At 42.4% G+C, this 24,541-nt stretch overlaps 2 protein-coding genes across 4 annotated transcripts; one reads left to right on the forward strand and one right to left on the reverse strand.

The window, feature by feature from the left end:
- Nucleotides 1-2,744: 2,744 nt before the first annotated feature.
- Nucleotides 2,745-11,935, reverse strand: LOC310959495 (actin-related protein 2/3 complex subunit 1A-A). Its single transcript, XM_083930866.1, has 10 exons — nucleotides 11,803-11,935; nucleotides 10,941-11,081; nucleotides 9,753-9,857; nucleotides 9,344-9,566; nucleotides 8,963-9,070; nucleotides 8,459-8,665; nucleotides 8,126-8,201; nucleotides 6,076-6,266; nucleotides 5,403-5,493; nucleotides 2,745-2,940 (listed from the first exon to the last, which is right to left on the reverse strand). The coding sequence occupies exons 2-10, from the start codon at nucleotides 11,002-11,004 to the stop codon at nucleotides 2,935-2,937; spliced, it is 1,071 nt and encodes a 356-aa protein (XP_083786992.1). The 5' UTR covers nucleotides 11,005-11,081; nucleotides 11,803-11,935; the 3' UTR covers nucleotides 2,745-2,934.
- Nucleotides 11,936-12,491: 556 nt separating this feature from the next.
- prkar1aa (protein kinase, cAMP-dependent, regulatory, type I, alpha (tissue specific extinguisher 1) a) lies at nucleotides 12,492-22,256 on the forward strand. 3 transcript variants are annotated; one of them, XM_083931553.1, is made up of 11 exons: nucleotides 12,492-12,546; nucleotides 13,349-13,536; nucleotides 13,765-13,935; nucleotides 14,410-14,501; nucleotides 14,587-14,648; nucleotides 14,735-14,781; nucleotides 15,716-15,874; nucleotides 16,019-16,079; nucleotides 16,167-16,288; nucleotides 17,676-17,757; nucleotides 18,733-22,256. In XM_083931553.1, exons 1-11 carry the CDS (start codon nucleotides 12,540-12,542, stop codon nucleotides 18,903-18,905), a joined length of 1,164 nt encoding a protein of 387 aa, XP_083787679.1. In that variant the 5' UTR covers nucleotides 12,492-12,539; the 3' UTR covers nucleotides 18,906-22,256. The 3 variants fall into 3 exon arrangements, with proteins under 3 accessions (XP_083787679.1, XP_083787680.1, XP_083787681.1); XM_083931554.1 differs by having other exon boundaries at nucleotides 13,768-13,935; XM_083931555.1 differs by lacking the exon at nucleotides 12,492-12,546 and adding an exon at nucleotides 12,583-12,701.
- Nucleotides 22,257-24,541: the final 2,285 nt, after the last annotated feature.

A 24,541-nucleotide genomic window follows, 5' to 3' on the forward strand; every position in this document is an offset into this window, starting at 1 on the left:
CTGAATGTGCTTCTGCTGGAGATCTGCACCTGGTGGAGAGGTTGAGAGTTTACTAATCCCGCAAGGGGACATTCAATTTTGTTATTGGTCAGGTTACACACACACAGGCCCGAAATACACACATGCACAAACAGGAGTTTAATGGAGTCAGAGCCACCAATGGATCGGTGCCCCGAGCAGTAGGGGGCTTGGTGCCTTGCTCAACAGCACCTCGACAGTGCCCAGGAGATGAGACTCCATCCATGGTCCACACAGGGAATCACACCGGCGACCCTAGGGTTCCGAGCCGAGTCACCTATGGACCGAGCTACTAACGCTAGTGATTTGAATCACGTCAGATCTCACGGCTCTGTTCCTTTCAACTTTCTTTTTTAAATACTTTTTTTAGGGGCAGGGTTTACTATTCATCAGCGAAAACCCAATTAGGCATTGTGCATGCACACCTGCCTGCATGTTGGCTTAAAGTGTCAATAAAAGTGTGTTTGGTGTGTTTTCATTGGAACAGCTGTCTCTGCGTCCTGCTGTTGTCGCTGTCACTGGTCTCCCTGTCACACTCACAGGAGGAGGGGGATGACGTGCGAGCATGAACCCAGTATTGCGGATCCAGGGCAGGCAGGGAAATGAGGGTACAACGATACAAAGAAAGGCTCTCAAGTGCGACTCAATTCCTTTAGTACGTACCAGAGAGTCGTTCAAAAGAACCATTTCGCTCGTGAACGACACATCACTACAGGTTACAGGGCCTTTTCTTACTGCACCCTATCTGGAATAATCTCTCTAGGGACATCTGACCGTCAGGTTTTGTTGAGGCATTAAATGCAAATTTAAAATCATAATCTATAAGTATACCTTGTATCTAGTGGCCCTTTTTTGCAGTAAGATGTAAGCGAGCCTGTTCTTTCAGAGCCCTCCATCTTGCCTTTTTGTTTGCTCTTTTGTAAACCTTATTGACACACTTGTGCGTCCCTTATATGTTACCCTCTTAAATCTATACACACACATGTTCCCATTTCACTTCTGCCCTTACTACAAGCCCGACTCAGATGTTGGAAGTTCCCCTTTTGCGATTACAGGTAAACGAAGCACAACCATTAGTGACGAGCTCAGCGACAGCAGCATCACTAACATGGCAGCGTATTTGCATTTAGAGAAGGAATGTGTCCACAGACACGCAGATGTGAATACTCAGCCAACAAGTGCCACTAATGAGTGGGTCACATGTTCAGTCACCATTGTTTGAAGTCACTCTGTGATAGACAGTAATTAAAAAGACCATCAACTAGATGAAAATCTGAGAGATTATAACTTAAAAACAAATTTTCTTGCCCTTACTTTCAACTTAGTGGTTGTTCTCTCTGGACCCCAAAGCAATTTCAGTCAAAAGCAACTGGACTTAGTTGTTTGTCTAGGAAGATCTTCACCTCTCATCCAAGAGGCTTCTGTGCTCCAAGTCGATGGTCGTTGGCACTTGGAGCACAAAGGGTTCCAGTGACATCGACCTTGTGAGAGGTTAAATACCTGGATCTCCAAACCAGATAGTTGGACTAGTCCCAGCCTGGTCAGATGCATACATGAACTGATGAAGCCTCTTGGATGAGAGGTGAAACATCTTCCAGGACAAATAACCAAGTCCAGTTACTGTAGACTGAAACTGCTTTGAGGATAACGAGGTCCTGGACACATGAGAACATTCACAGGCCCAGCCCTTTCTGGATCGCTGTCCTCCAGGAGATTCATCCTCGCCTCTAATCCCTCTGTGTGCTTTTTCATTCTCATGTCTGTGTGAAAGAAGTGCTTCAGTTTCGCTTCTTGTCGTCTTTCCAAGTTTCCTGTCCTCCCAGGAGCTCCAAACCCTGCTCACATCACAGGTATCCAATCCTCAAATCTTTACAACATCACTGTTGATCCTTGCCCTTACTGTACAAGAATCCAGAGGAGGGGAGAAGTTTTATCCCAGAAACCGTTGGACACCAAAATACTGCAGTGAGATATTCCAAGCCCTCCCATGACCCCCAGTCCAACCTTAAACCCTGAAGATGGAGAAGGTTTGTGTTCAGACTCAGATTCATCTTCATCTGCTTGTCCCTATCGGGGTAGTGGGGGGGCTGGAGCAGATCCCAGCAGACATTGGGCGCGTGGAAGGGTACACCCTGGACAGGACGCAAGCCTATCACAGGGCACATAGAGACAAACAGAGACAGACAACCATTCACACTCACACCTAGGGGCAATTTAGAGTCATCAATGCACCTAACACATCGGCTTTTTGTGGGAGGAAGCCGGAGAACCCAGAGAAAACCCACGCAGACACGATGGAGAACACAATCAAACTCCACACAGAAGCGCCCCAGCCAGGATTCGAACCACGAACCCCTCTTGCTATGAAGAGACAGTGCCAACCACCACACTACCGTGTCGCCCCAGTTTAGGTGTACTATCAAATTATGTTAAGGTGATCAGTATTGGGGCTTTACTGCAGATATTCAATGTATCTCAGCGTATTAACCTGTATGCATTTTATTTTATTTTTAAACAAAGTTGAGACAACGTTGATAACACCATCAGAGGTATTTTTCTCAGTATGGAAAACTCGCTCAGAAGCCACAGAAGACATTACACCTTTTCATAGCCGTGATGACGGAGGTAAAATGGCAGCAGAGGCAGTGGAGTAGAGATACAAAAATAAAGTAATAACTTAAAGAAATGCATCAAAATATCAACATGAGAAGAACAAGTCATTACATCGCATTTTCTTTATTTATTCAAAAAACAATTTTTATTGACAAATATCACAAAGCACGTGAGCTTACATTGTTTGGCAGTTACTCAAAAACACACCAGTAGATCCACAGCTTTCCCTGGCAGCAGGTATATGCCACAGAAGAGTGTTGGGTGGGTGTGGTGGTCAGTCCGGCCTGTGACATCTGTGGGGTCTCAGTGCTGCACAATAAGAGTTCAAACATGTTAGAGTTGATCCGACACAGTTGTTTGAAGGTGTTCTGAAGGCAGATACTGTAGCAGTGGATTATGGCAGACATCTAAAACTGAACATGTAATCAGTGCTTTCTTAAGAATGTTATCAGCATAACAAAAGCATCTGTAACACATTTTGACTATTCATAAAGCACATTTCAAGGCCATCACTCAAAGCTAATTTTGCCCTACATGTTGTGTCCAATTGTATTTTGTGTATGAAAAACCTGACTGAACTATTGTTTAAGTGATTATTCCTCTAGGTTTTGATGTTTTGGGGATTTGGTAGGCACAAAAATCAGTGTGCATCTACAATAAGTTATGATTGAACTGGCATAACCAATACTATGATAATAAACCATGAATGAAGTGAAGGCATAGCCCACTATTAGTTAGTAAAGTGATAGGGGTCAAAACAAACCAATAGTTACCAATATAACTGTTATATAACAGTGCTAAATTACCTCAAGCAAATGTTTGGAATAAACTCAAGTTCCACCCACTAGCTTTAAATACAAAATACATCTTTGAACCACAGCTAATGGTCCATATCACTGAAGGCATTTTGCCCGGTTCCCATAGAGTTGGGTGAAGGCATTTTGTCAAATCTTCCATTATATTTTCATTAGGAATCAAATAACAGAATATCTGCCTTCAATTACAGTGAACAACCTCCAATCAAAATACCTTAAAGGTCCCATTTCATTGCTAATTTTCAGCTTCATAATTGTGTTTTTGGTTTGTACTAAAACATGTTTACATGTTTTAATGTTCAAAAAACACATTATTTTTCTCATACTGTCTGTCTGAATAAACCTGTATTCACTCTGTCTGATACGCTCTGTGTTAGCGCCCTCCTGAAAAAGCCTAGTCTGTTCTGATTGGTTAGTGTTTACTGGTCTTCCACATTTGCACTCTCTGCATCTCTGTGCCTTCATTACAGCCTGGGAATGACTGTAACGCACAGTAGCTGCACTTTCTACCTTTATATAGTATAGTTGGGACTAGGGATCGGAATTGACAAGAAATTATCAATACCATCAGAATCAGAATTAGAAATACTTTAATAATCCCAGGGGGAAATTGCTTAAATGTGTGTGTGTGTGTGTGTGTGTGTGTGTGTGTGTGTGTGTGTGTGTGTGTGTGTGTGTGTGTGTGTGTGTGTGTGTGTGTGTGTGTGTGTGTGTGTGTGTGTGTGTGTGTGTGTGTGTGCGTGCGTGTGCGTGTGCGTGTGTGTGTGTAAATGGGAGAGAGAGAGGTATGGAACATGCATCAAAGGACCACAGGTCAGAAATTTAATCCAGAATCCGTGGCGTCTGTAAAACCACAGGTCACATCCCGCTGAGAGCTACATCCAATCAGCAACCAGGTAAATCTCAGGGGACGAAAGAGGCCCTGCCTCTTTCTACTCTGTTAAACGGCATCCTGAGCGACTGACATGCTAAATAGGGGTTTTTTTGGCGAGATAGACACGCCTCATTCAGGGTAGTCGACCATAGTGGAAACACACCTAATGTGTTTGAATCAATTTCAGATCATTGTTTTACGTCCCTGGTGTGCAGGGGATAGATTTGTCTATGAGGTTAATAACAGTCTTATAAAGTACTTGAACGCAATACTTGGGTAAGAGTACAAGTATCCCACCAGAAAATGAGTTTGGTAGAAGTGAAAGTCACCTTTTAGAATATTACTTGAGTAAAAGTCTTAAAGTAACATTATCGAGGCTTGAACAGGCTTATGATAACTAACATTAATGTGACATACAGCAATGTCCAGTCACATAATGTGATTTCATTTTGTGTATTTGGTATAATTTGAATATGTTTTTCCCCTTAACAGAGCCTTATTTATTTGCTTTTGTTTAAATGAATGTTTGGAGTGCTATCCAAGTTCGCCTCCCAGTGAGAAGCAAGGTGTGGCTGCAATCGGCTCTCGTTGTCTTGAGTATGGACAGAGCGAGCCAAAGAGACACAAGACACTCAACATCTCAACACTTTTAATCTGGCTACAGGCCCTGATTATCAGGTGAGTGACTGTAGCACCTACTTTCAGCTGTGTGCAGGATGTCCCGCCCTATTCTGCTTCTGATTGGGTAAACACTTTTGTTAGGTTGAAGCGAGAGCTGCCATTGGGACGGTATCTCTAACAATGAAAACCATAACCAGCATGACGGTGCAGGAATACTATGTATACTGCAAAACGGGACCGCCTGGATTTGTTAGAGGAGTTGATAACACGTAGACGTGTACCACTCTGATGGACCGGGACATTTGGTTCTCGATTCCCAACCCTAGTTGTGACATCACAACTGTACACTGTGTCACTCGTAACAATATGGGGCCTTTAAAGGGTAAATGTGTACGATGATTGCATTAAAATACAAGAGAGTAAGAAAAAGTTACAAATGACAGTTTGACTTTTGTATGTACCTTAAAATCCCAGATCACCATGGCTCCATCCAGACCCACACTGCTGTACTTCTCCACTTTGTCTTTCACCCCCGCTACAACACACAGTTGCCTGGAGGACACAACACGACACATGCTCACACAAAAATAATAATTAAAAACAACCAAATCAAGGCCTTCTGGAGACACCTTCACCACAGCAGCAAAAAACATATACTCTCTTGGGATAAGTACATGCTGATTCATGTCTATTAAACTACTTATTATAGTAGCTCAGTCCATAGGTGACTTGGCTGGGAACCGTAGGGTCGCTGGTTCAAGTCCCTGTGTGGACCATGTATGGAGTGTGGACTGGTGGCTGGAGAGGTGCCAGTTCATCTCCTGGGCACTGCCGAGGTGCTGTTGAACAAGGCACCAAACCCCTAACTGCTCGGTCACTGGCAGCCCCCTCGCTCTAACATCTCTCCTTAATTGCATGTATATAGGTCCTGTCTGTGCATGTGTGTATTTCGGGCCTGTGTGTGTAACATGATTAATAATAAGAGTGAAAAAATTCAATTTTCCCCGTTGCGGCATAAATAAATACTTCTTCTTACAAAAAAAAAAATGCACAGACCAAACCAAGGAGTGACCACATGGTGGTGCTGTCCGAATGGTAGAGGTTATTTGAGAGGGAAACAGCAGTGGCCCTTACGTGATGCTGTTCTGGTGAATGGTGTCCAGCTCGTTGCTGCCCTCTTCAGTGGCCATCTTGTCCAGGTTTTGGAAGTGTTTCATGGCTGACATGCTGACCTTGGAGGTCTGCTTGGGGATGTCCAGCTTCTTCACAAACTCCAGAGTACCTGGACCCTTATAGGTGAACTGGTAGGGGCAACAGTTATGACCCTGATGGAAAATAGATGAGTACATGGGATCATATGAATATTCAAGTTAAGTACAGTATGACTGTATCTGTGTACTTAAAGCTGAATTATATAATTTGACAACCCCCTATAACATCAAGAGTTTACCTTTGAGGACTTACTGTATAGCTGTAATCCATAAGATTTGAGATACATTGTTTCTAGCAGCCTGTTTGGCGGTAAGATGTATTTTTTTTTTTTTGCTCTTTGTGAACTTTATTGAAACACATTCACCTCTCTTCTTACAGTCTGTCCCCTATACTACCCTCTTAAATCCATATGTTCCTTTTACACTTCTGCCCTTACTAAAAGCCTGACTCAGAAGTTGGAAGTTTGCGATTTCTGATTACAAGTGAACGAAGCATAACCGTTGACATGCTGGGCCGACAGACCACTGCTGTCAGCAGTGTCGATCACATGGCGGCGTATTTACATCTAGAGCGGGCGTGTCGCCACAGACACTCAGGTTGGAATACTCAGCAAAAAGCAATTAGAAGTGTTTCATCAGTGGCTCATATGATCAATCCCTATTGTTTTAACTCACTCAAGAATTGACCAGATGAACGTTTACAGATTATATTCTTTAATTGACTTTAAATTCTGTCTGCTAAACCAAGAGGAAGATGAAAGCGGTCAGAATTGGGATAGCTATTACAGTTTCCCTATCGCAATGATTTGTGCTTTAATAATAATACTTATTATACTTTGACATATTTTCTCCCCAAAGTGTTATCTTTACCATTATAAGAGGTAAGTGAATAATTATAGTCAGCTGAATGTGGATATCCAGTTACTCAGCGAGGTTAATATAGTGTTTCAATGGATATGACATTAAAATAATTACTATCGTGTTCTGGCAGAAAACTTTCTAAAGGAGTCCCCAAAGTCACTCTTTTCTTTTTTCTTTAAATGTTGTATTATCAACGCAATAGAGAAGGTAAACAAGGCCATATATCATGCTCTTTTTTAGGTTCATACTTGTATTTTTTTTGGAAAATCACCATCAGTGTTTCTGGGTCTTCCACAACTGCGCTCTCTCTGCAATGCCGTTGCAACGGCATTGTAGCCAGTGAACGACAGTCACAGTCACTGTAGCTGCAGTTTCTACCTTTATATAGTATAGTTGTGACATCACAACGGACAAGTTTCTGAAAAGAGGCTGTGTGTATTTCTCTGTGGATTGAGTGTTTTGATACTTTCACAGTATTAATATAGCATCTTAACCTGCTTTATAATAAAAAAGACACAGTGTCTCAGTTTTTACACTATGGAACCTTTAAAGGTCAACAGAACACACCCATAGCCTATGCTCTGAGGCTAGAGTTCAGATATTTGTTCTGCCCAGTAGGGGAACTGAAGGTTACTGCAAAAATTTACTTAAGATTATTTGTATTTAGATTGTGGTATTACTAGTTTTACTTAAAGCTGCATGCATATATTTGCTTTTGCCAGAGAAAAATTGGAACCACATTAACATATCATCACCTCGTAAAGTTAATATGGGTAACGCTTTAATAAACAGTCGCCTGTTTACTCATCCAGCAGAAAAATAAGTATGTCTGCCTCCCCAGCTGTTGACTGCTCCACTAAGTTTACCAGCTAGTCTCCACCTGTGTCTTTCTGCTGTTTGTTGCTGAGCAGGTAGTGTCGCTGGACACACACACACACACACACACACACACACACACACACACACACACACACACACACACACACACACACACACACACACACACACACACACACACACACACACACACACACACACACACATACACACACACACACACACACACACACACACACATACACACACAAACACACAGGGCAGGTGATATTTACCGCAGCAACCAGCTCAGTGGGGTTGACAAAGAGCACACTCAGAAGTGGTAGACGGTCAGTGGTCAGCTGGGTCACCCTGGATGGACAGGGGTTACAACGATGTAAAGCTATAATGTCAAAAACACCTATGACATCAAATGAATGCGGTATCATATATGGAACAAGCATCTTAGTGAGTAAAAAAAGGAAGAAAGAAACAGATGCCTGGGTGGAGTTAAAGTCATTTATCCACCTAATTAAAAAAAATAAAAATAGATACTTAATCTTACTGTAATTGTTTGGCTGAATATTAATAGTGATCATACTGCTGGAATAAGAGGCAGATGTACTCACTCCTTCCCCTGGGCGGCATCAGCCACAGTGATGCTGCTGTTGTGGGCCACCCAGGCCAGCTGGTCTCCATCGTGGGAGAAGGAGACACTGTGCACCCAGCCTCCACAGTCCTTATGCTCCAGCATCACCTCCCCAAAAGGCATTTTGGACCCCCAGGAAGTGGGTCCAGGCTTGTCCTCGATGTCCTTGATGTAGGTTGATAAAACCCTAAAAAGCATGGTATGGAGTTCTGTTATAGTTTGTCAGCTTCAGGACCCCATGTTGGGTTGCTTAACATATAGTTGGACTTGATTCTAAGGCAATGAATCCACATTTAGAGCTCTAGTAAGTATTTGGTGCAGCCTGATTGTTTTTGGACAACATGATTAATATGCTCAACCCAGTTCACTTGCCCACATGCTGTCCTCTTGGAAATCCAGAGCTGTTTCTTTATGTATCTGTGTGTAGAACTAAGACTCCAGTTTGCCCCCCTTCCCTCACATGCAGTTTTGGTAGCTGTGTCACCTGCAGTGGAAGTCTGCAGACCCAGCTGCCAGTAGGATGTTGTTGGGATGCCAGGCCAGACTCAGGACTGTGGAGCGTATGGCCTTCTTGATGTGCTTACTCAGCCACCTGAAAGGGAAGGAGAATAGTAAAAAGCTGTAATTGAATGTGCTCGGCAAATATAATGGCAATCTGTTGGTAATAGTAAGACACATATTGTGTGGTTGCTTTTTCTTTGATTCCTCGACGTGCAGCATGTGACCGTAGTTGTTAGACTTTCTAACCTATTTAATAATAATACAGCCTAACCATTCTTAGGCTGTATTATTGATGTAGTCTAAATAATCTTTCCTTCAAAACCAATATCAGTGTAAGTACAGAACAGGATTTGATATTGCTCACCAGTCGTTCTCCTTCTCAAAGTAGCAGACAGAGATGAGGCGAGCTCCACTGCCCAGGGCGAACTTGTTCTCCAGTGGTGACCACTTCACACAAGTTGCTGCACGGTTGATTCGCACCAGGACCAGGGTGGGCTTCCACGCGTCATCCTTCAGTGTCCACACATAGGCGTTGCGGTCAGCGGCACATGTTACAATGCGGTTGGACTCTGGGGCCCAGTCAATGCCTGTGGACATAATTATGAAGCTCTATTCAAGTGTAAAGGATCGATGCTGAAACGATGGATAGACCAAGGCCCTGGGGCAGTGGACACACTGTTTGTGCATATGTCTTATTTTCTCTCTTAAATGGTTGTGAATAGTCACCTCCCATCTGTCCTTCAGTCAGTGTTGGCTGATAGAAGTTACAGTACCTGTGATTCGTCCACTGTGCTCTTTCAGCTCATGGATCTTGACCCATTCTTTGCCTTTCTTCTCATAGATGTTCACCACATTGTTGTTAGGACTCACTGCGATCTCTGGCATGAAATAATGTGTACAGAATGTTAGGCATTGTAACCACTTTAGGATAATAGAATCATGTCTTCATCTTAGGAGTGTGAGTGTGCACTTGTCATGGTTATCAGTGTGTTAGAGTTGAGAAATGATTCATCGTCCCTGGAACATGAATGTACACCGCAAGTGTGCAGACATACTGCACATTAGATTTGGATATTTACTGTGTACAAGCAGACAGTTTGTCCTGATAAATCCATCAGAGGAAAATGAAGGGATCACCAAAATCCTCAGTATGAGGACCAGGAATATTTATAGCAGATTTACGCTAGCAGTGTGTTTGTAGGGATGGCAATGTCTGTGAGTTGGTCGGTCCAGTTCAGACTGAAATATCTCAACAGCAATAAGATGGATGGTCATGAAACATGGTTCAGATAAATCGTCCCCAGAGGATGAATTGTAATAACTTTGCTGATCCTCTGACTTTCTATCTGGATTCATCATTAGGTCAAATTCTGAATTTGGTTCAAGACCAAATAACTGCAACACTAGCAACCTTCCCATCCGCCTCAGCATAAGGCAAACATGGGAAAGATTATACCTGCATGTCAACATTGTCACTTGGAGCATGTAAGCATTTAGCTCAAAGCGGCCCTATGCTTAAGTTGGCCTGACACTGACACTGAAAACAAGATATTGCATATTGTTTTTGTTTTCACACTGGGGTTTCATAAAGATGTATTTATTAGAAAACATAAGTAGTGATCCTGGGGCCATTCCTATTAAAAGTGTAGGGCCAGACGTACAATGTGTAGAGTCCACTGCACCTCAATGCCTACTAGAAAAACAGCAGTAGACATCCTTCGACTAAAGTGCAGTCAGATGCATGTGGTAAAGCTCTTTCAGTCCATTTCCTGCATTGATAATCAGATTCCCAGCGGTTCTCCAGGCAACATTAATGCAATCAGAGACGAAAATGAATCTACATCCTGCATGGCAAGTGTGGTTCCGCCCTGTATTGAATCCGAAAATGATGGAGAAAGAATGCAGAATACTGCACATACGTAGGTGTACATGTGTTACAAAATGTTTGCTGTTTCACCTACGGGTCCTGTCTTTGTTCCAGGTGTGGCAGGAGATTGGCTCCAGGCCAAAATTGTAGAGAGACATGTCTGAGCAGAGGCAGAGGAGGCTGCTGGAATGTAGCTGCTGTCACGGCCGATCTGCAGATGTGTTGCTGCAGGTTCCTGGAAGAGATCAGGGAGGACAGGGAGACATTTTGTAGGGAAACATGATTTTTACAGACAAAGCACAGCTTGGTTGTTGTATTTGCGTTGAGATATAACATGCACAGTGAAGACTTTCATACTCCTATTTCATCCTAAAATCTAAAATCACCTGATTGCTGTCACTTACTGTAATGGATACTTGAAATGTAGGTCCCGAGAAAATGAGTACATCCCCTTTGTGGGCAAACTTACAGTATGCACGAATGAGTTAATCTCTGCAACAACTCTCCCTTTAACTCACTGTTGGCTATGTGAGTAATGATGAGATAACAGTACGCCATTATCAGGTGTGGTGCATACTGTACAAACACACTTTAACTGTTACGTCTGTATTTTTCTTTGCCCTCTAACGATAACCTGATCCTGAAGAAACAAACATTGAATTTCTAATAGAGATGTCAGTTTGTGACAGTAAGTCCCTCACAGTTTGAAAGGTTTTGAGGTTTTGTTTGAATACCTAAGACGAAGAAGTACACCCCAAGTGTTACTTTTGGTGTCGTATTTGTCATTGCCCTGCCTTATCAAACAGACAAATAGATTCAACTGTCCAGACTGGAACAGGCTCATACTTTTCTTAATAGCTGTAGGGACCAGATGGAAAGCATAAACCAGTTTTACAAGTGATCAAATACTGAGCAAGCTATGATAAAAAAGAAAGAAAGCTGAGTACATTACTTACCTTTGCCCTGGTTATGTGGCCAAATTGAATTTGTGGTGGTGCTAAGAGGTGCAGGGCTGTATCCGTGGACTCTGGGCAGTCGACACGAATGGAGCTGTGCAGTCTGCCTGGGTGAAGGAAGTGACTGTGTTATTACTGAAGGGAGTGAAAGAAAGAAAGGTGGGTGTGTCTGCTGATAGCTGTTGAGCAAGCATCTTGTCGCCTGGAGCAGGTTGGTTGTGATAAACCACCACAATCAAACAAACAAAACAAACAAACAAAAATGTACATTACACACACACACACACACACACACACACACACACACACAAACACACATGTACACACACACACGTACACACATACACACTCACACACATGTTGCCTGGCAGTAGGATTTGTGAAACATTAAAAAGGGCTATAGCCTCTAATTATTTTCTCTGTAAAAAGTTCACAAAATATAAAAAAAAAAAAAATTGAAAATCTATTTTAGTCAAAAATCTATCTCCTTGACTGACTGTTTCAGCTCTAAAAAATAAAAATAAAAATGTATGTCGTGATTTTATAGAAAGTGTAAAGGTATGCGATAAGTGGTTTATACATTTTATTTTTCGGGATAATAAGAAGTTTCTCAATTACGCGTAGGCTACTTTTTGTTTTGAAGGGGCACTTTTATTGTGAAACAATTCCAGGCGGAAGCGGCGGTTTTCTGTCGTCAAATAGTCAACAAGAAAAACAATCGGGACACACGTCACATCATGTCTGGTGAGTGTTTTCGTGTAGTTTGCAGTGTGCACAGTTCGTTGTCACACTTCTGTAACACACACTTGTTCTTCTCGCTTCTTTTTGTTGGTGTTTTCTCCTTGTTTTGACCCGGGACGGTGCGGGCGAACAGTTAGCTCGCTAAGCTAACTTAAGTGGTGGGTTTTCAAGATGGCCAGTCGAGACAACTCCTCAGCCGAGCTAACAGATAGTTACCGTGTAGAGGCACTCGCTCTGTAGCTGGGCAGCTAACTAACTTCAGCGTAACTGTACGTAGGCTAATAACTTCTCTAGCTTTAGCTAACGTTACATGCCGTGGGAACACTGTAACGTACAGGGTACAAGTAACATTGCTGATGAAGATTTGGCAAGAAAACATCGGAAAAAGAAGTATTCAAAGTCATGTAGCTGCATTACTACGATATTACCACAAGAAAGTTATGCATTTAGATTGTAAAGATATTTAAGAAAAAGTACAGTATCAGGCTCAGTGTACTTAAATATGAAAAGTAAAATCAACTCTACTCATAATGCATAATGACTTTTTTCAAGTTGTTTATTATGTTTTTGGATTATCATTACTAATGCATTCATGTGTAAGATGCATTTGTTTTGGGTGACGTTTTAAATGGGAATGCACAGTGAGAAAGGGCTGTTGCTTTATCCTCTATATTCTTTGCAGGCTATTCCAATTGATAAGCCCCCCGAGTCCATAATGGTCCAATTGAACTCCAGTTGCACATCAGTTCAGAGTGGCAGGAGACATCTTCCTGATTGGACAGTGTGTTTCCTCATCTCCTTCCAGGTCACAAGACAAAGATGGCGTCGAGCAGTACAAGCAGCGAGGAGGAGCAGAGCCTCCGAGAGTGTGAGCAGTATGTCCAGAAACACAACATCCAGCAACTGCTCAAGGACTGCATCGTTCAGCTGTGCACGGCCCAGCCCGACCGGCCCATGGCCTTTCTTAGGGACTACTTCGAAAAACTGGAAAAGGTCGACACATGTAGCAACAAAGCCTCTCTTTCATATCGGTGCTTTGAGCAAACCTTTTTAATGACACACACTTGTTTGATGTACTTTTAATTTCAAACATAACAATATTTATTAATGCTGGTTCAAGGACCCATCATGAAATTCAGTTTCTGATTATTCAAGCTTTCTGTACAAGCAGCCTGTTATTCTTGAGTTTTACAAGTGTGGTTGTGTCTACATGTTGTCCAGCAGGAGGAGGCCCAGCAGATGGCTACACAGCTGAAGTCTAGCTCCCGGTCAGACTCCCGTGAGGACGAAATCTCTCCACCCATGAACCCTGTGGTGAGGGGTCGGAGCCGGAGAGGAGCCATCAGTGCTGAGGTGTACACTGAGGAAGACGCTGCCTCCTATGTCAGAAAGGTCCGTAGTGGTAACTAGTTTTTATGTTTTTTTCTTTCACATGCCATCATACTTAAAGCTTCACAAATAAATATTTTTGTGCTATCAACTGATAAAATATGTAATTTGTTATGTGAGGGGTTGTTGTGATGAACCCACGGCGGAATCTCTCCAACTCTGCATTGACCCTCAGCTATACTCAGTATTTCAGCCTAATGTTTTGGTTTCTGGCTCCGAAACACTGCTCTCATCAGCCTGGTTCCCAGCCTCAGCAGGTAGATGTTTTCAGTGAAACAGCTTTGATAAACCTGCTGCACACGACCAAACAGACACAGTGAGAGACTTGCTGGTGAACATAGTGGATTCATTAGAAGCTAAAGAGCAAATGTTGAGTGAATATGTGTGTGGAGGTTATTATTTCAGTATGATGACAACACTAGTTTTAATTTCCACTGAAATGTACCTCTGATCTAAACAAACTTTGTTTCACCCAAGGTCATCCCTAAAGACTACAAGAGCATGGCTGCCCTTTCCAAAGCCATGGAGACGAATGTGCTGTTTGCCCACTTGGACGACAACGAGAGGAGGTAACAGTTCCACACAGTCTGGTCGTTTCAACAGTCCCTTTTTTAATGCATTTCCAGCTAATCAGCGGAATTTCTCCCCCTTCAGTGACATTTTCGACGCGATGTTTTCTGTCAACTACATCGCTGGAGAAACAGTCATCCAACAAGGTGAGTTTAACACACAGCACTTTATGTTGAAATGTATTTTTCCTGGGTTCATTCATCCATGAGATTCTTCATTGCTCCTGTTCCAGGTGACGAGGGAGACAACTTCTATGTGATTGACCAGGGAGAGATGGATGTAAGTTCTTTTTCTTATGTTTTTATGCAGTTTTTAACTCATCTGCCAGTGTTATTTTGAAATTGAAAGGTTATCTCTCACTTAACTTCTTAATGAGTATTTTCTTCTAAGAGCTAACCGCCTCATAAAGACTATTGCTCTGCGGAGTTCAGCTTGTTCTGCTGCCCCCCAGTGGCCAAAATATATTACCACAGTTCTAGCTTCAGCAATAGAGAGCTTGGACTTGTGCCCCGTTGTTTTTCAGATATACTTTGTGTTGGATTTGACTGGAATTTCAGGTTTAATCTTTTGAGTATGTATGTAGGATTGGTTCATTTATTTAAACTAATTCAATATAAACACTTTAACATGCTTTTTTTGGTCTTCAGTGGTTTATTGCGCAAGTCATGTTTTTTATTTAGCACACTCAAGCAACAAGACAGTTTATAGCACTTTACACAAAACATTTAAAGGACATTTAAAAAAGAGAAAAGAAGAGAAAAGAAAATGAATACATGCTCAAAAAGAATGAGACAGGTATAAAACATTAATAATTATTTTATTTCATGATAATCAGCATCAAACAGAAAAGTCTTCAGTCATTTATAATTACTGAGATTTTCAGGAAAACTGCAGTTTTCTAAGTGCTTGTTGCAGATATTGGCTAGACTGGGTATCCCCACCCCTTCTGCCGGCGATTTTGATTCACTCTGCACAGGGGTCTAGAAAAAAACGGGTCTTTTCCTCCTGTTTCCTATCCCTTTCTTCTGGAGCCAATCAACAAGCTGGCTTTTTACAACTTCCACGCTACTGGCTGGTTAAACCTGGCGACGACACAGAAGCGTTGCAAGCAGCTTTGTGTTTACAATTTACATTCAACATGGATGTGAACATTTTGTCCCCGCCGTGTCATTAGAAACCTGTTCACAGGTCTCTGCTCTCTGTCTCCTTTTAGGTATATGTGAACAATGAATGGGTGACCAACATTGGTGAGGGGGGCAGTTTTGGAGAGCTGGCTCTGATCTACGGGACCCCTCGTGCAGCTACAGTCCGGGCCAAGTCCAATGTCAAGCTGTGGGGCATCGACAGAGACAGCTACAGGAGAATATTGATGGTAAGCTGTGCAGTCTCAGGAAACGACTAAACTGAACAAAAAGTTATGAGAAATAACAAGTTGTTGTGGAAGTGTTCAATTGTGCAATATTATGACCAGTTTGTTATATGAACTGTCACAATATATTTTTATTTTTATTTATAGGGAAGCACTTTGAGAAAGCGCAAGATGTACGAGGAGTTCCTCAGCAAGGTGTCGATTTTAGGTGAGAGCTTTTGTTCTTCATCATATTGACTGACTGGACCATGTTGTTTGTCATTGCCCTGATGACCACAGTGTCTCTCCTGAACAGAGTCTCTGGATAAGTGGGAGCGTCTGACGGTGGCTGATGCCTTGGGGACTGTGCAGTTTCAGGACGGCCAGAAAATTGTGGTGCAGGGAGAGCCTGGCGATGAGTTCTTCATCATCCTGGAGGTACACACCCCCGTCTGCAAGCACTGGTTAATCCAAACCAACTGATATAGGACATTTGGTTCAGCAGGCAACTTTCTTTGTTGTGGTTCCCCTGTTAAACCAAAGATTTTTGTCCTTCAGCCCAATACACTCTAATGAGTCCCTGTGTGAGGGATCAGCATGGTAGAGCAGACGTGCGATCACTCAGGTGGATCACAGCTAAAATAGGCCAAAGAGGTGGGATTTGATAATATGTTATTGATACCGATGCCATAATCGATTCTGCTTATTGATCCAATGTTTTATTGATTCTCTTATTGATGCAGTACCATGTAGAGTTGCAAAGTTCTAGAAATATTCACCATAAAACCTTTCATGGGAATTAACAGGAAATAGTGGGAATGAAATGGAAATATACTGTAGGTTATTTGCTCGGGCTGTATTTACCATGTCATATGCAGATAGAAAACCTTCACCAGATCATAAGCAGACATAATGCATTCATTTTTCAAATACAATGTGACATGTGCCATGTGGTGAGTTAGGGAAGTTAAGTATCTGGGAAAGTTACTTTAAAAAATCAAGCCAACAGTCTGGACTCTTGTGCAATCTTAAGTGTTTAAAGTGAATAACTCATTTAAAAAAAAGAAAGATATTACAATAAATATTGAATGGATATTGATTAATTAAAACATCATTATTTGCACGCTCAATCAAGCTACATACCGCATGGTAACAGCTAGCTAGCAAAAATGTTATTAACAAGTTAAAAAATGTGTACTCTACCTTAGGACCCGACATATATGATGGAAGAAGGTTATGATTTAACTTTATTCCCATTTAATGGGAGGCTGGCAAATGATCTGTGGCCATGTGGTTGAAGAGCGTGCTGCTGGAGGATGTGCAAAACGTGCCATACAACCTTAAAATGGTTTTCAAAGTGTATATATGTACAAAATTATGTAAAATTCCTGAGCTTAACTTCCCTTTCTGAAATTATTTATTTGTGTGTTGGTGTTTTAAAAACTAACAGATCAAGGCATCGGTAGATTTTCTGTGAGGTTAAAAGTACTGTTTTATGGGGCGGCCGGTGACACAGTGGTTAGAACGGTCGCCCCATGTAAAGAAGCTGAAGGTCCTCGAGGCAGCGGGTTTGACTCCGACCTGCGGCCCGTTGCTGCATGTCTCCCCCTCTCTCTCTCACCTCATGTCCTGTCTGTCCTATCTAATAAAAGGCTTGAAAACTGCCCAACAAATAATCTTTAAAAAAAAAGACTGTTTTATCAATGAAATCTGGTGACTTTCAAGAGCGAGAGAAAGAGCATCTTAGATCTGGATAGAAATTCAATAAATGGATTGAATTGATTTCTGGGAAATGTAGATTAAGATGTCTTTGTTGTGTTGCCAGGGAACAGCTGCGGTGCTGCAGAGGCGGTCAGAGGCTGAGGAGTTTGTGGAGGTCGGCAGACTTGAACCCTCAGATTACTTTGGTAAGTCAGACCAACACGAGACCCTGATAGACATCTGTGCTACAGTACAGGCACTTTTTTCAGTGTGACCAGAGAGTTGCTGACATCGAATTTTTTGCTATCGAATATTCTACCGAGTATTCCATTGATTAATCGGCTAATCGTGTGCACGTGGGTGAGGGGAAGAGGGAGATGAGGTGTGTGTGTGTTGAAGGCAATACTCTCACAATTTACCATGAATAAGTTTACTATTTAAACAATTCAAAGTAGTTCATAAAATTCTACGTGACACGTGTTTACTCAAACAGGTTTAAGGACAAATAGATTCATTTAGAAATTTAATTAGAGAGAGATATTATCAGGAAGAGCGAGTGGCTCTTTTCCTGTTTACTGTAACAACAAGCAATCAACCAAACTCCTCTGACACATTTACTCAAACAAAACTATAAAGACTGATCAGGGAGGTGACGTGATTTTTGACATTGTCATGAAAAAGTAAACATAGGCATTCACGAGGACGGCTAACGTTACCCATTCTATTCCTGTTTCTCCGTCACTACGGCAACCATCCTCCCTAAACCGGATAAGCAACGCTCGGTGAAGTGGTGGACACATTGCTCCTTTTTGGCTTCTTTTAAAGTGTGAAATGATCCCAAACTTTTTATCTCTGCCTTTTCTGGATGTAGTGGTTTGCATCCGCAAAAATGGTACATGTGGAACAATGATCCCTGCACGGAACAGGCCGCATAACGCCTGAGATAGTAATGAAATGAATCATTGAGGCAGAGATTTTGCCTCAATGCATTTTTGTAATCTAGTGACTCAAGTTACTCGAGTATTTGTTTCAGCCCTTTCTGACATGTTCCTGCTGGATGGGAATTTAGAAGCGTGGTGTGGCTTTAAAACTGCCAAAAAAATCCCAAATATATTTAAGGACAAAGCAGGACACCATCAGTAGTGTGTTGTGCCTGTGTGAAAGGTTTTCTTGTTCCCCAGGTGAGATCGCCCTGCTGATGAACCGCCCCCGTGCTGCCACTGTCGTTGCATGCGGACCCCTCAAGTGTGTCAAACTGGACCGGCCACGGTTCGAGCGAGTCCTGGGTCCCTGCTCGGACATCCTGAAGAGAAACATCGAGCAGTACAACAGCTTCGTTTCCCTCTCTGTCTGAGCGTATCAGCACCATCCTGTTCTCATTTCCATACTTGTACACTCTTTCACACGTTACCACACACACAAGATGACTACAATACATCTGTTACTCTTATTTGTTTTATTGTGTATGATGTGTATGTACTCACAAGATGCGTTTTGTTTTTCATGAAGGGAAGAATTTTGAGCTTCATCACCTGAAGCAGTCATCCTTATACCAAATGTGTGTTTGCGTACACTCTGAAAGTGTAGCTGAGATGAAAATAATGAGTATTGGTGACCGACTGTGTGTTCACATGGAAGTTAAAAGTACTGAGAGCTGATCACAGCTGCACATTTAAAGATAGTGTCAAATCAAGTCTTTGCATTTATAGACTGCATCTTTAAAATGTCAGAATCATTTAGATCATAAAAATAGGAATTTTTATATAAAATACACAGGCAATAAGGGTGGAGTCTGGATTCTAATCCAATACACTTTCTGACAAATTCATATACTGTAGATATATGTGACATATGTGGATGCAAAAGCTGATGTAAAAAGATGAGACCGGTTAATCTGTTCCAAATATTGTCACATTATAGGTTTTGCAGTATTAGGTCAAAATGTTGCCGGTGTGAATGCCCAGTTAGTAGTTTAGTTTGCTCTGGAGATCTTCAGTGTTCACAAAGATGGTGGACAGATGGATTCATGCTGACCTTTATGTTTTTGAAAGGGTATGCCTGAAGGTTTAGCTAGGTTTGGTACTGCTTTTTTTTTAATTTAATTTGTCAAGTTTAGCCAAGCTAGCTGCAGGCTTCTAGGGATGACAGTGTTGTATCTGACTTTTAGATAATCAGTTCATTTCGAGCACCATTACGTCAATATCTTGATTTGTACATTACTTTGTTCTATGACCAAATACCAGCAAAATGAATAACATTCCATCATCGTCAGCTATAGTGCTAATTAGTGAATATTAGCATGCTAACATGCTAATATAGTATACATCTGCTAAACATCAACCAAGAGGCATCACCTGGGGCTGAAAAAGCGAGTCAGTCCCCTTAGACCCCTATTTTAAAAAGCCCAAAGTCACAGCACAAGTAGACATGTTAACAGCCTGGTACAAAAACAGTTTTGGTCTCAAAAGCTCATTTCCCCCGCCCATGAAAACTGTACAGGGGGTGCATTTTTATACACCTCACCCATAGAAATTATATTAAGGCTTAAAGTGTAGCATGTAGCTTTGAGTCACAGGAGATTGTAGGCTTCTGGTGCATTCAAATGTAACTCAGAAGTCAAAATTTGCGAGTTCCCAGTGGGAGACCTTTCTTATTTGTCTACAAGCAATACTGTCCATCTTCTATATGTGGACATGTCGCTACGCTGTGTGTAGGCACAAACATAATACGTTCTTATCAACTGGGTTCGCCAACAGTGGCTAACCTGTCAAGCTGTGACTAATCCTACCCCGTTAAATATAATAACCTTTTCCAAACAGACCTGGAATCTGCTCATCCCAGGTGTGATGTCATTCCCAGTTTCTTTTGAGGCAAATGGAGCGCAGCATTCACACGTCCCGCCTCAGCATGTTACCATGTCTGTGTTAGCATGCTGGTGTTTTCATTTAGCCCAAGTACAGCCTTACAGCTAGCATTGGTGTAGTCTTGTCTATTTGTTTTGTTGGTGTTTTTATTTTTTTAAATGTATGTAGTCTTGGTGTACCTTTATAGACACGGCTTTCTTAAAGGGTTGCCTTGACATTTTGATTTTATTTTTCCTGCATCCCGTCACAATTCGACAGAACCACCAGCCATACACCTTAAGTGTGGATGATTCGTTTTAGAAAAAAGAAAAAAAACATCTAAGTTAAACTTAGGATTTTCCGTGTTTCACGCATTGAATATTATATTTCAAGCTTTCAATTTGAGCTTCTCCTTTTCATCTTTCATCAACATTTCACTGAACCTTTTTAGATTCCTGTTTCCAAGATTATTTTTGTATTTTTTAACAGTTAATCAATGAATAATTGCATTTTTCAGTGACATTTTCTCTTGTTTTCTTCTTGCTCTTTAAATGTAACTTTATTTCCAGGTAAAATGTCCAGGTATCCCTTTAACTCTGCTGCCAAATGTTCTTGTGTTGTTCTATTTACAGCTCTGCTACAGATCTATATATTAAGAGTGAAATACTATTTCTACTTTTTCTGCAGATTTTATGATATACAAAACGATGTACTCAAACACAAAATGTTCATATGCTGTTAAGTTCACTGTGTAGTGTCTAATCCTGCTATGTAAGGGTAGCACAGGTCAAGCTAAACATATGTGGTACCTCTTGGAAGATCAGACTGCAGTAAATGTTGAAGACACATGATATCAAAGCTGCTTCCAAATACAATACTGAGATTTTCCATATTTTAGTTTTTTTTCTTTCTTAACAGAATATACAAAGAGTACACAGTGTTTTTTTTTTTTCAAATAATAATTTGTAAATCTCATATGATTACACCAGTGTTGTGTCAATATGTGCTCCAGAGATTAAGTATTGCACATCTATAAAACTGGGGTATGTTAGAAACATTTAACAAAATAACTGTCATAATCAAAGAGGTAGAGACTCGATTAACTCGGTAACATCTTTCGTCTGAAGCCTTTGTGCCTGGTAAAGACCCACAGGTTTAAAACATTGTTTTAAATTCCATGTATTCTCACTATAAGTATGTTTTTCTACAAGGTCCTCAGCGAAAAGAGCCGTAGATGTCCAATGTTAAAGTAAATGTTGTTTAGACAAGCAGCCGTACAGGAAGTGTGCCTGAGATTTTATCAGCTGTCCTTAGGATCCGATTCACACTTTGGGTACCGGACAAATGAAAACCTTTCTCATAAGAACTATGAACGCAAGTGTCTCCTTAATATGGAGCACACAACAGGAAAGTGTCTGTTTCAGATGCTTTCTTACTGTGAATACTCTTGTTGCTTTCGGTGAGGGGTGGCGAGGCAAATTAGGGTTATCTGTATAGCATATTTTCAAATGCTTTACATAAAACATTAAAAGCATTGGAAAGAATGACATTTAATTAAAATATATATATATTTAAAATACATATTAACAAGGAAACAACATAAAACAATGACCATATATTCTTCATTTGAGATTTATGAGTTTAAACTGTAGCCTGTGAATCCAGTATCCCCGCTCCCTTCCAGCCTCTCAGACCGGGACTCAGGCCTGACTGCACCTGGCGCCGGGGAGATGACCAAGAGCTCTAAAAAATTAAACCTAAAAAACAATCTTAGCAATTCACAGATATACTTTTAGTCACATAGTAAGATGACAATTATTCATCTGTCAATCGTTCTATAATAAAACATGAAAAGCTTAGGAGGAAACACAGGAAATGACATTCAGGTCAAATAATTTAAAAATAAGCACAAGAATTATTAAATTAGGTTCATTTTCAAGACAGGTCATAGAGGTTACAGTGCAGTACAAGAAATTCATTTATAGTTGTATTTACTGAAAAGCAGCTGCAAACGGGAAAGTCTTCAGTCTTGATTTAAAATAACTCGTTTTCTGGTTTTCCAGATATGTGGAACATAAACACTGAACCGTCCTCTCCATGTTTAGTCCTGACTCTGGGGAGTCAGAGCAGACCTGTCCCATGTTTAGTCCTGACTCTGGGGACAAAGAGCAGACCTGTCCCATGTTTAGTCCTGACTCTGGGGACAAGGGGCAGACCCGTCCCATGTTTAGTCCTGACTCTGGGGACAAAGAGCAGACCTGTCCCATGTTTAGTCCTGACTCTGGGGACAAGGGGCAGACCCGTCCCATGTTTAGTCCTGACTCTGGGGACACAGAGCAGACCTGTCCCATGTTTAGTCCTGACTCTGGGGACACAGATCAGACCTGTCCCATGTTCAGTCTTGACTCTGGGGACACAGAGCAGACCTGTCCCATATTTAGTCCTGACTCTGGGGACAAGGAGCAGACCTGCCCCATGTTTAGTCCTGACTCTGGGGACACGGAGCAGACCCGTCCCATGTTTAGTCCTGACTCTGGGGACAAGGAGCAGACCTATCCCATGTTTAGTCCTGACTCTGGGGACACAGAGCAGACCTGTCCCATGTTTAGTCCTGACTCTGGGGACACAGAGCAGACCTGTCCCATATTTAGTCCTGACTCTGGGGACACAGAGCAGACCTGTCCCATGTTTACTCCTGACTCTGGGGACACAGAGAAGACCTGTCCCATGTTTAGTCCTGACTCTGGGGACACAGAGCAGACCTGTCCCATGTTTAGTCCTGACTCTGGGGACACAGAGCAGACCTGTCCCATGTTTAGTCCTGACTCTGGGGACAAGGAGCAGACCTGTCCCATGTTTAGTCCTGACTCTGGGGACACAGAGCAGACCTGCCCCATGTTTAGTCCTGACTCTGGGGACACGGAGCAGACCTGTCCCATGTTTAGTCCTGACTCTGGGGACACGGAGCAGACCCGTCCCATGTTTAGTCCTGACTCTGGGGACACAGATCAGACCTATCCCATGTTTAGTCCTGACTCTGGGGACACAGAGCAGACCCGTCCCATGTTTAGTCCTGACTCTGAGGACACAGAGCAGACCTGTCCCATATTTAGTCCTGACTCTGGGGACAAGGAGCAGACCTGTCCCATGTTCAGTCTTGACTCTGGGGACACAGAGCAGACCTGTCCCATATTTAGTCCTGACTCTGGGGACAAGGAGCAGACCTGTCCCATGTTTAGTCCTGACTCTGGGGACACGGAGCAGACCCGTCCCATGTTTAGTCCTGACTCTGGGGACACAGATCAGACCTATCCCATGTTTACTCCTGACTCTGGGGACACAGAGCAGACCCGTCCCATGTTTAGTCCTGACTCTGGGGACACAGAGCAGACCTGTCCCATGTGTAGTCCTGACTCTGGGGACACAGAGCAGACCTATCCCATGTTAAGTCCTGACTCTGAGGACACAGAGCAGACCTGTCCCATGTTTAGTCCTGACTCTGGGGACACGGAGCAGACCTGTCCCATGTTCAGTCCTGACTCTGGGGACACAGAGCAGACCTGTACCATGTTTAGTCCTGACTCTGAGGACACAGAGCAGACCTGTCTCATGTTTAGTCCTGACTCTGGGGACACAGAGCAGACCTGTCCTATGTTTAGTCCTGACTCTGAGGACACAGAGCAGACCTGTACCATGTTTAGTCCTGACTCTGAGGACACAGAGCAGACCTATACCATGTTTAGTCCTGACTCTGGGGACACAGAGCAGACCTATACCATGTTTAGTCCTGACTCTGGGGACACAGAGCAGACCTGTCCCATGTTTAGTCCTGACTCTTGGGACACAGAGCAGACCTATCCCATGTTAAGTCCTGACTCTGGGGACACAGAGCAGACCTGTCCCATGTTTAGACCTGACTCTGGGGACACTGAGCAGACCTGTCCCATGTTTAGTCCTGACTCTGGGGACACAGAGCAGACCTGTCCCATGTTTAGTCCTGACTCTGGGGACACAGAGCAGACCTGTACCATGTTTAGTCCTGACTCTGAGGACACAGAGCAGACCTGTCCCATGTTTAGTCCTGACTCTGGGGACACAGAGCAGACCTGTCCCATGTTTAGTCCTGACTCTGGGGACACGGGCGTAA

The sequence above is a fragment of the Echiichthys vipera genome (genome assembly GCF_963691815.1).
Source record: "Echiichthys vipera genome assembly, chromosome: 17".
Lineage (NCBI taxonomy): Eukaryota > Metazoa > Chordata > Actinopteri > Perciformes > Trachinidae > Echiichthys > Echiichthys vipera.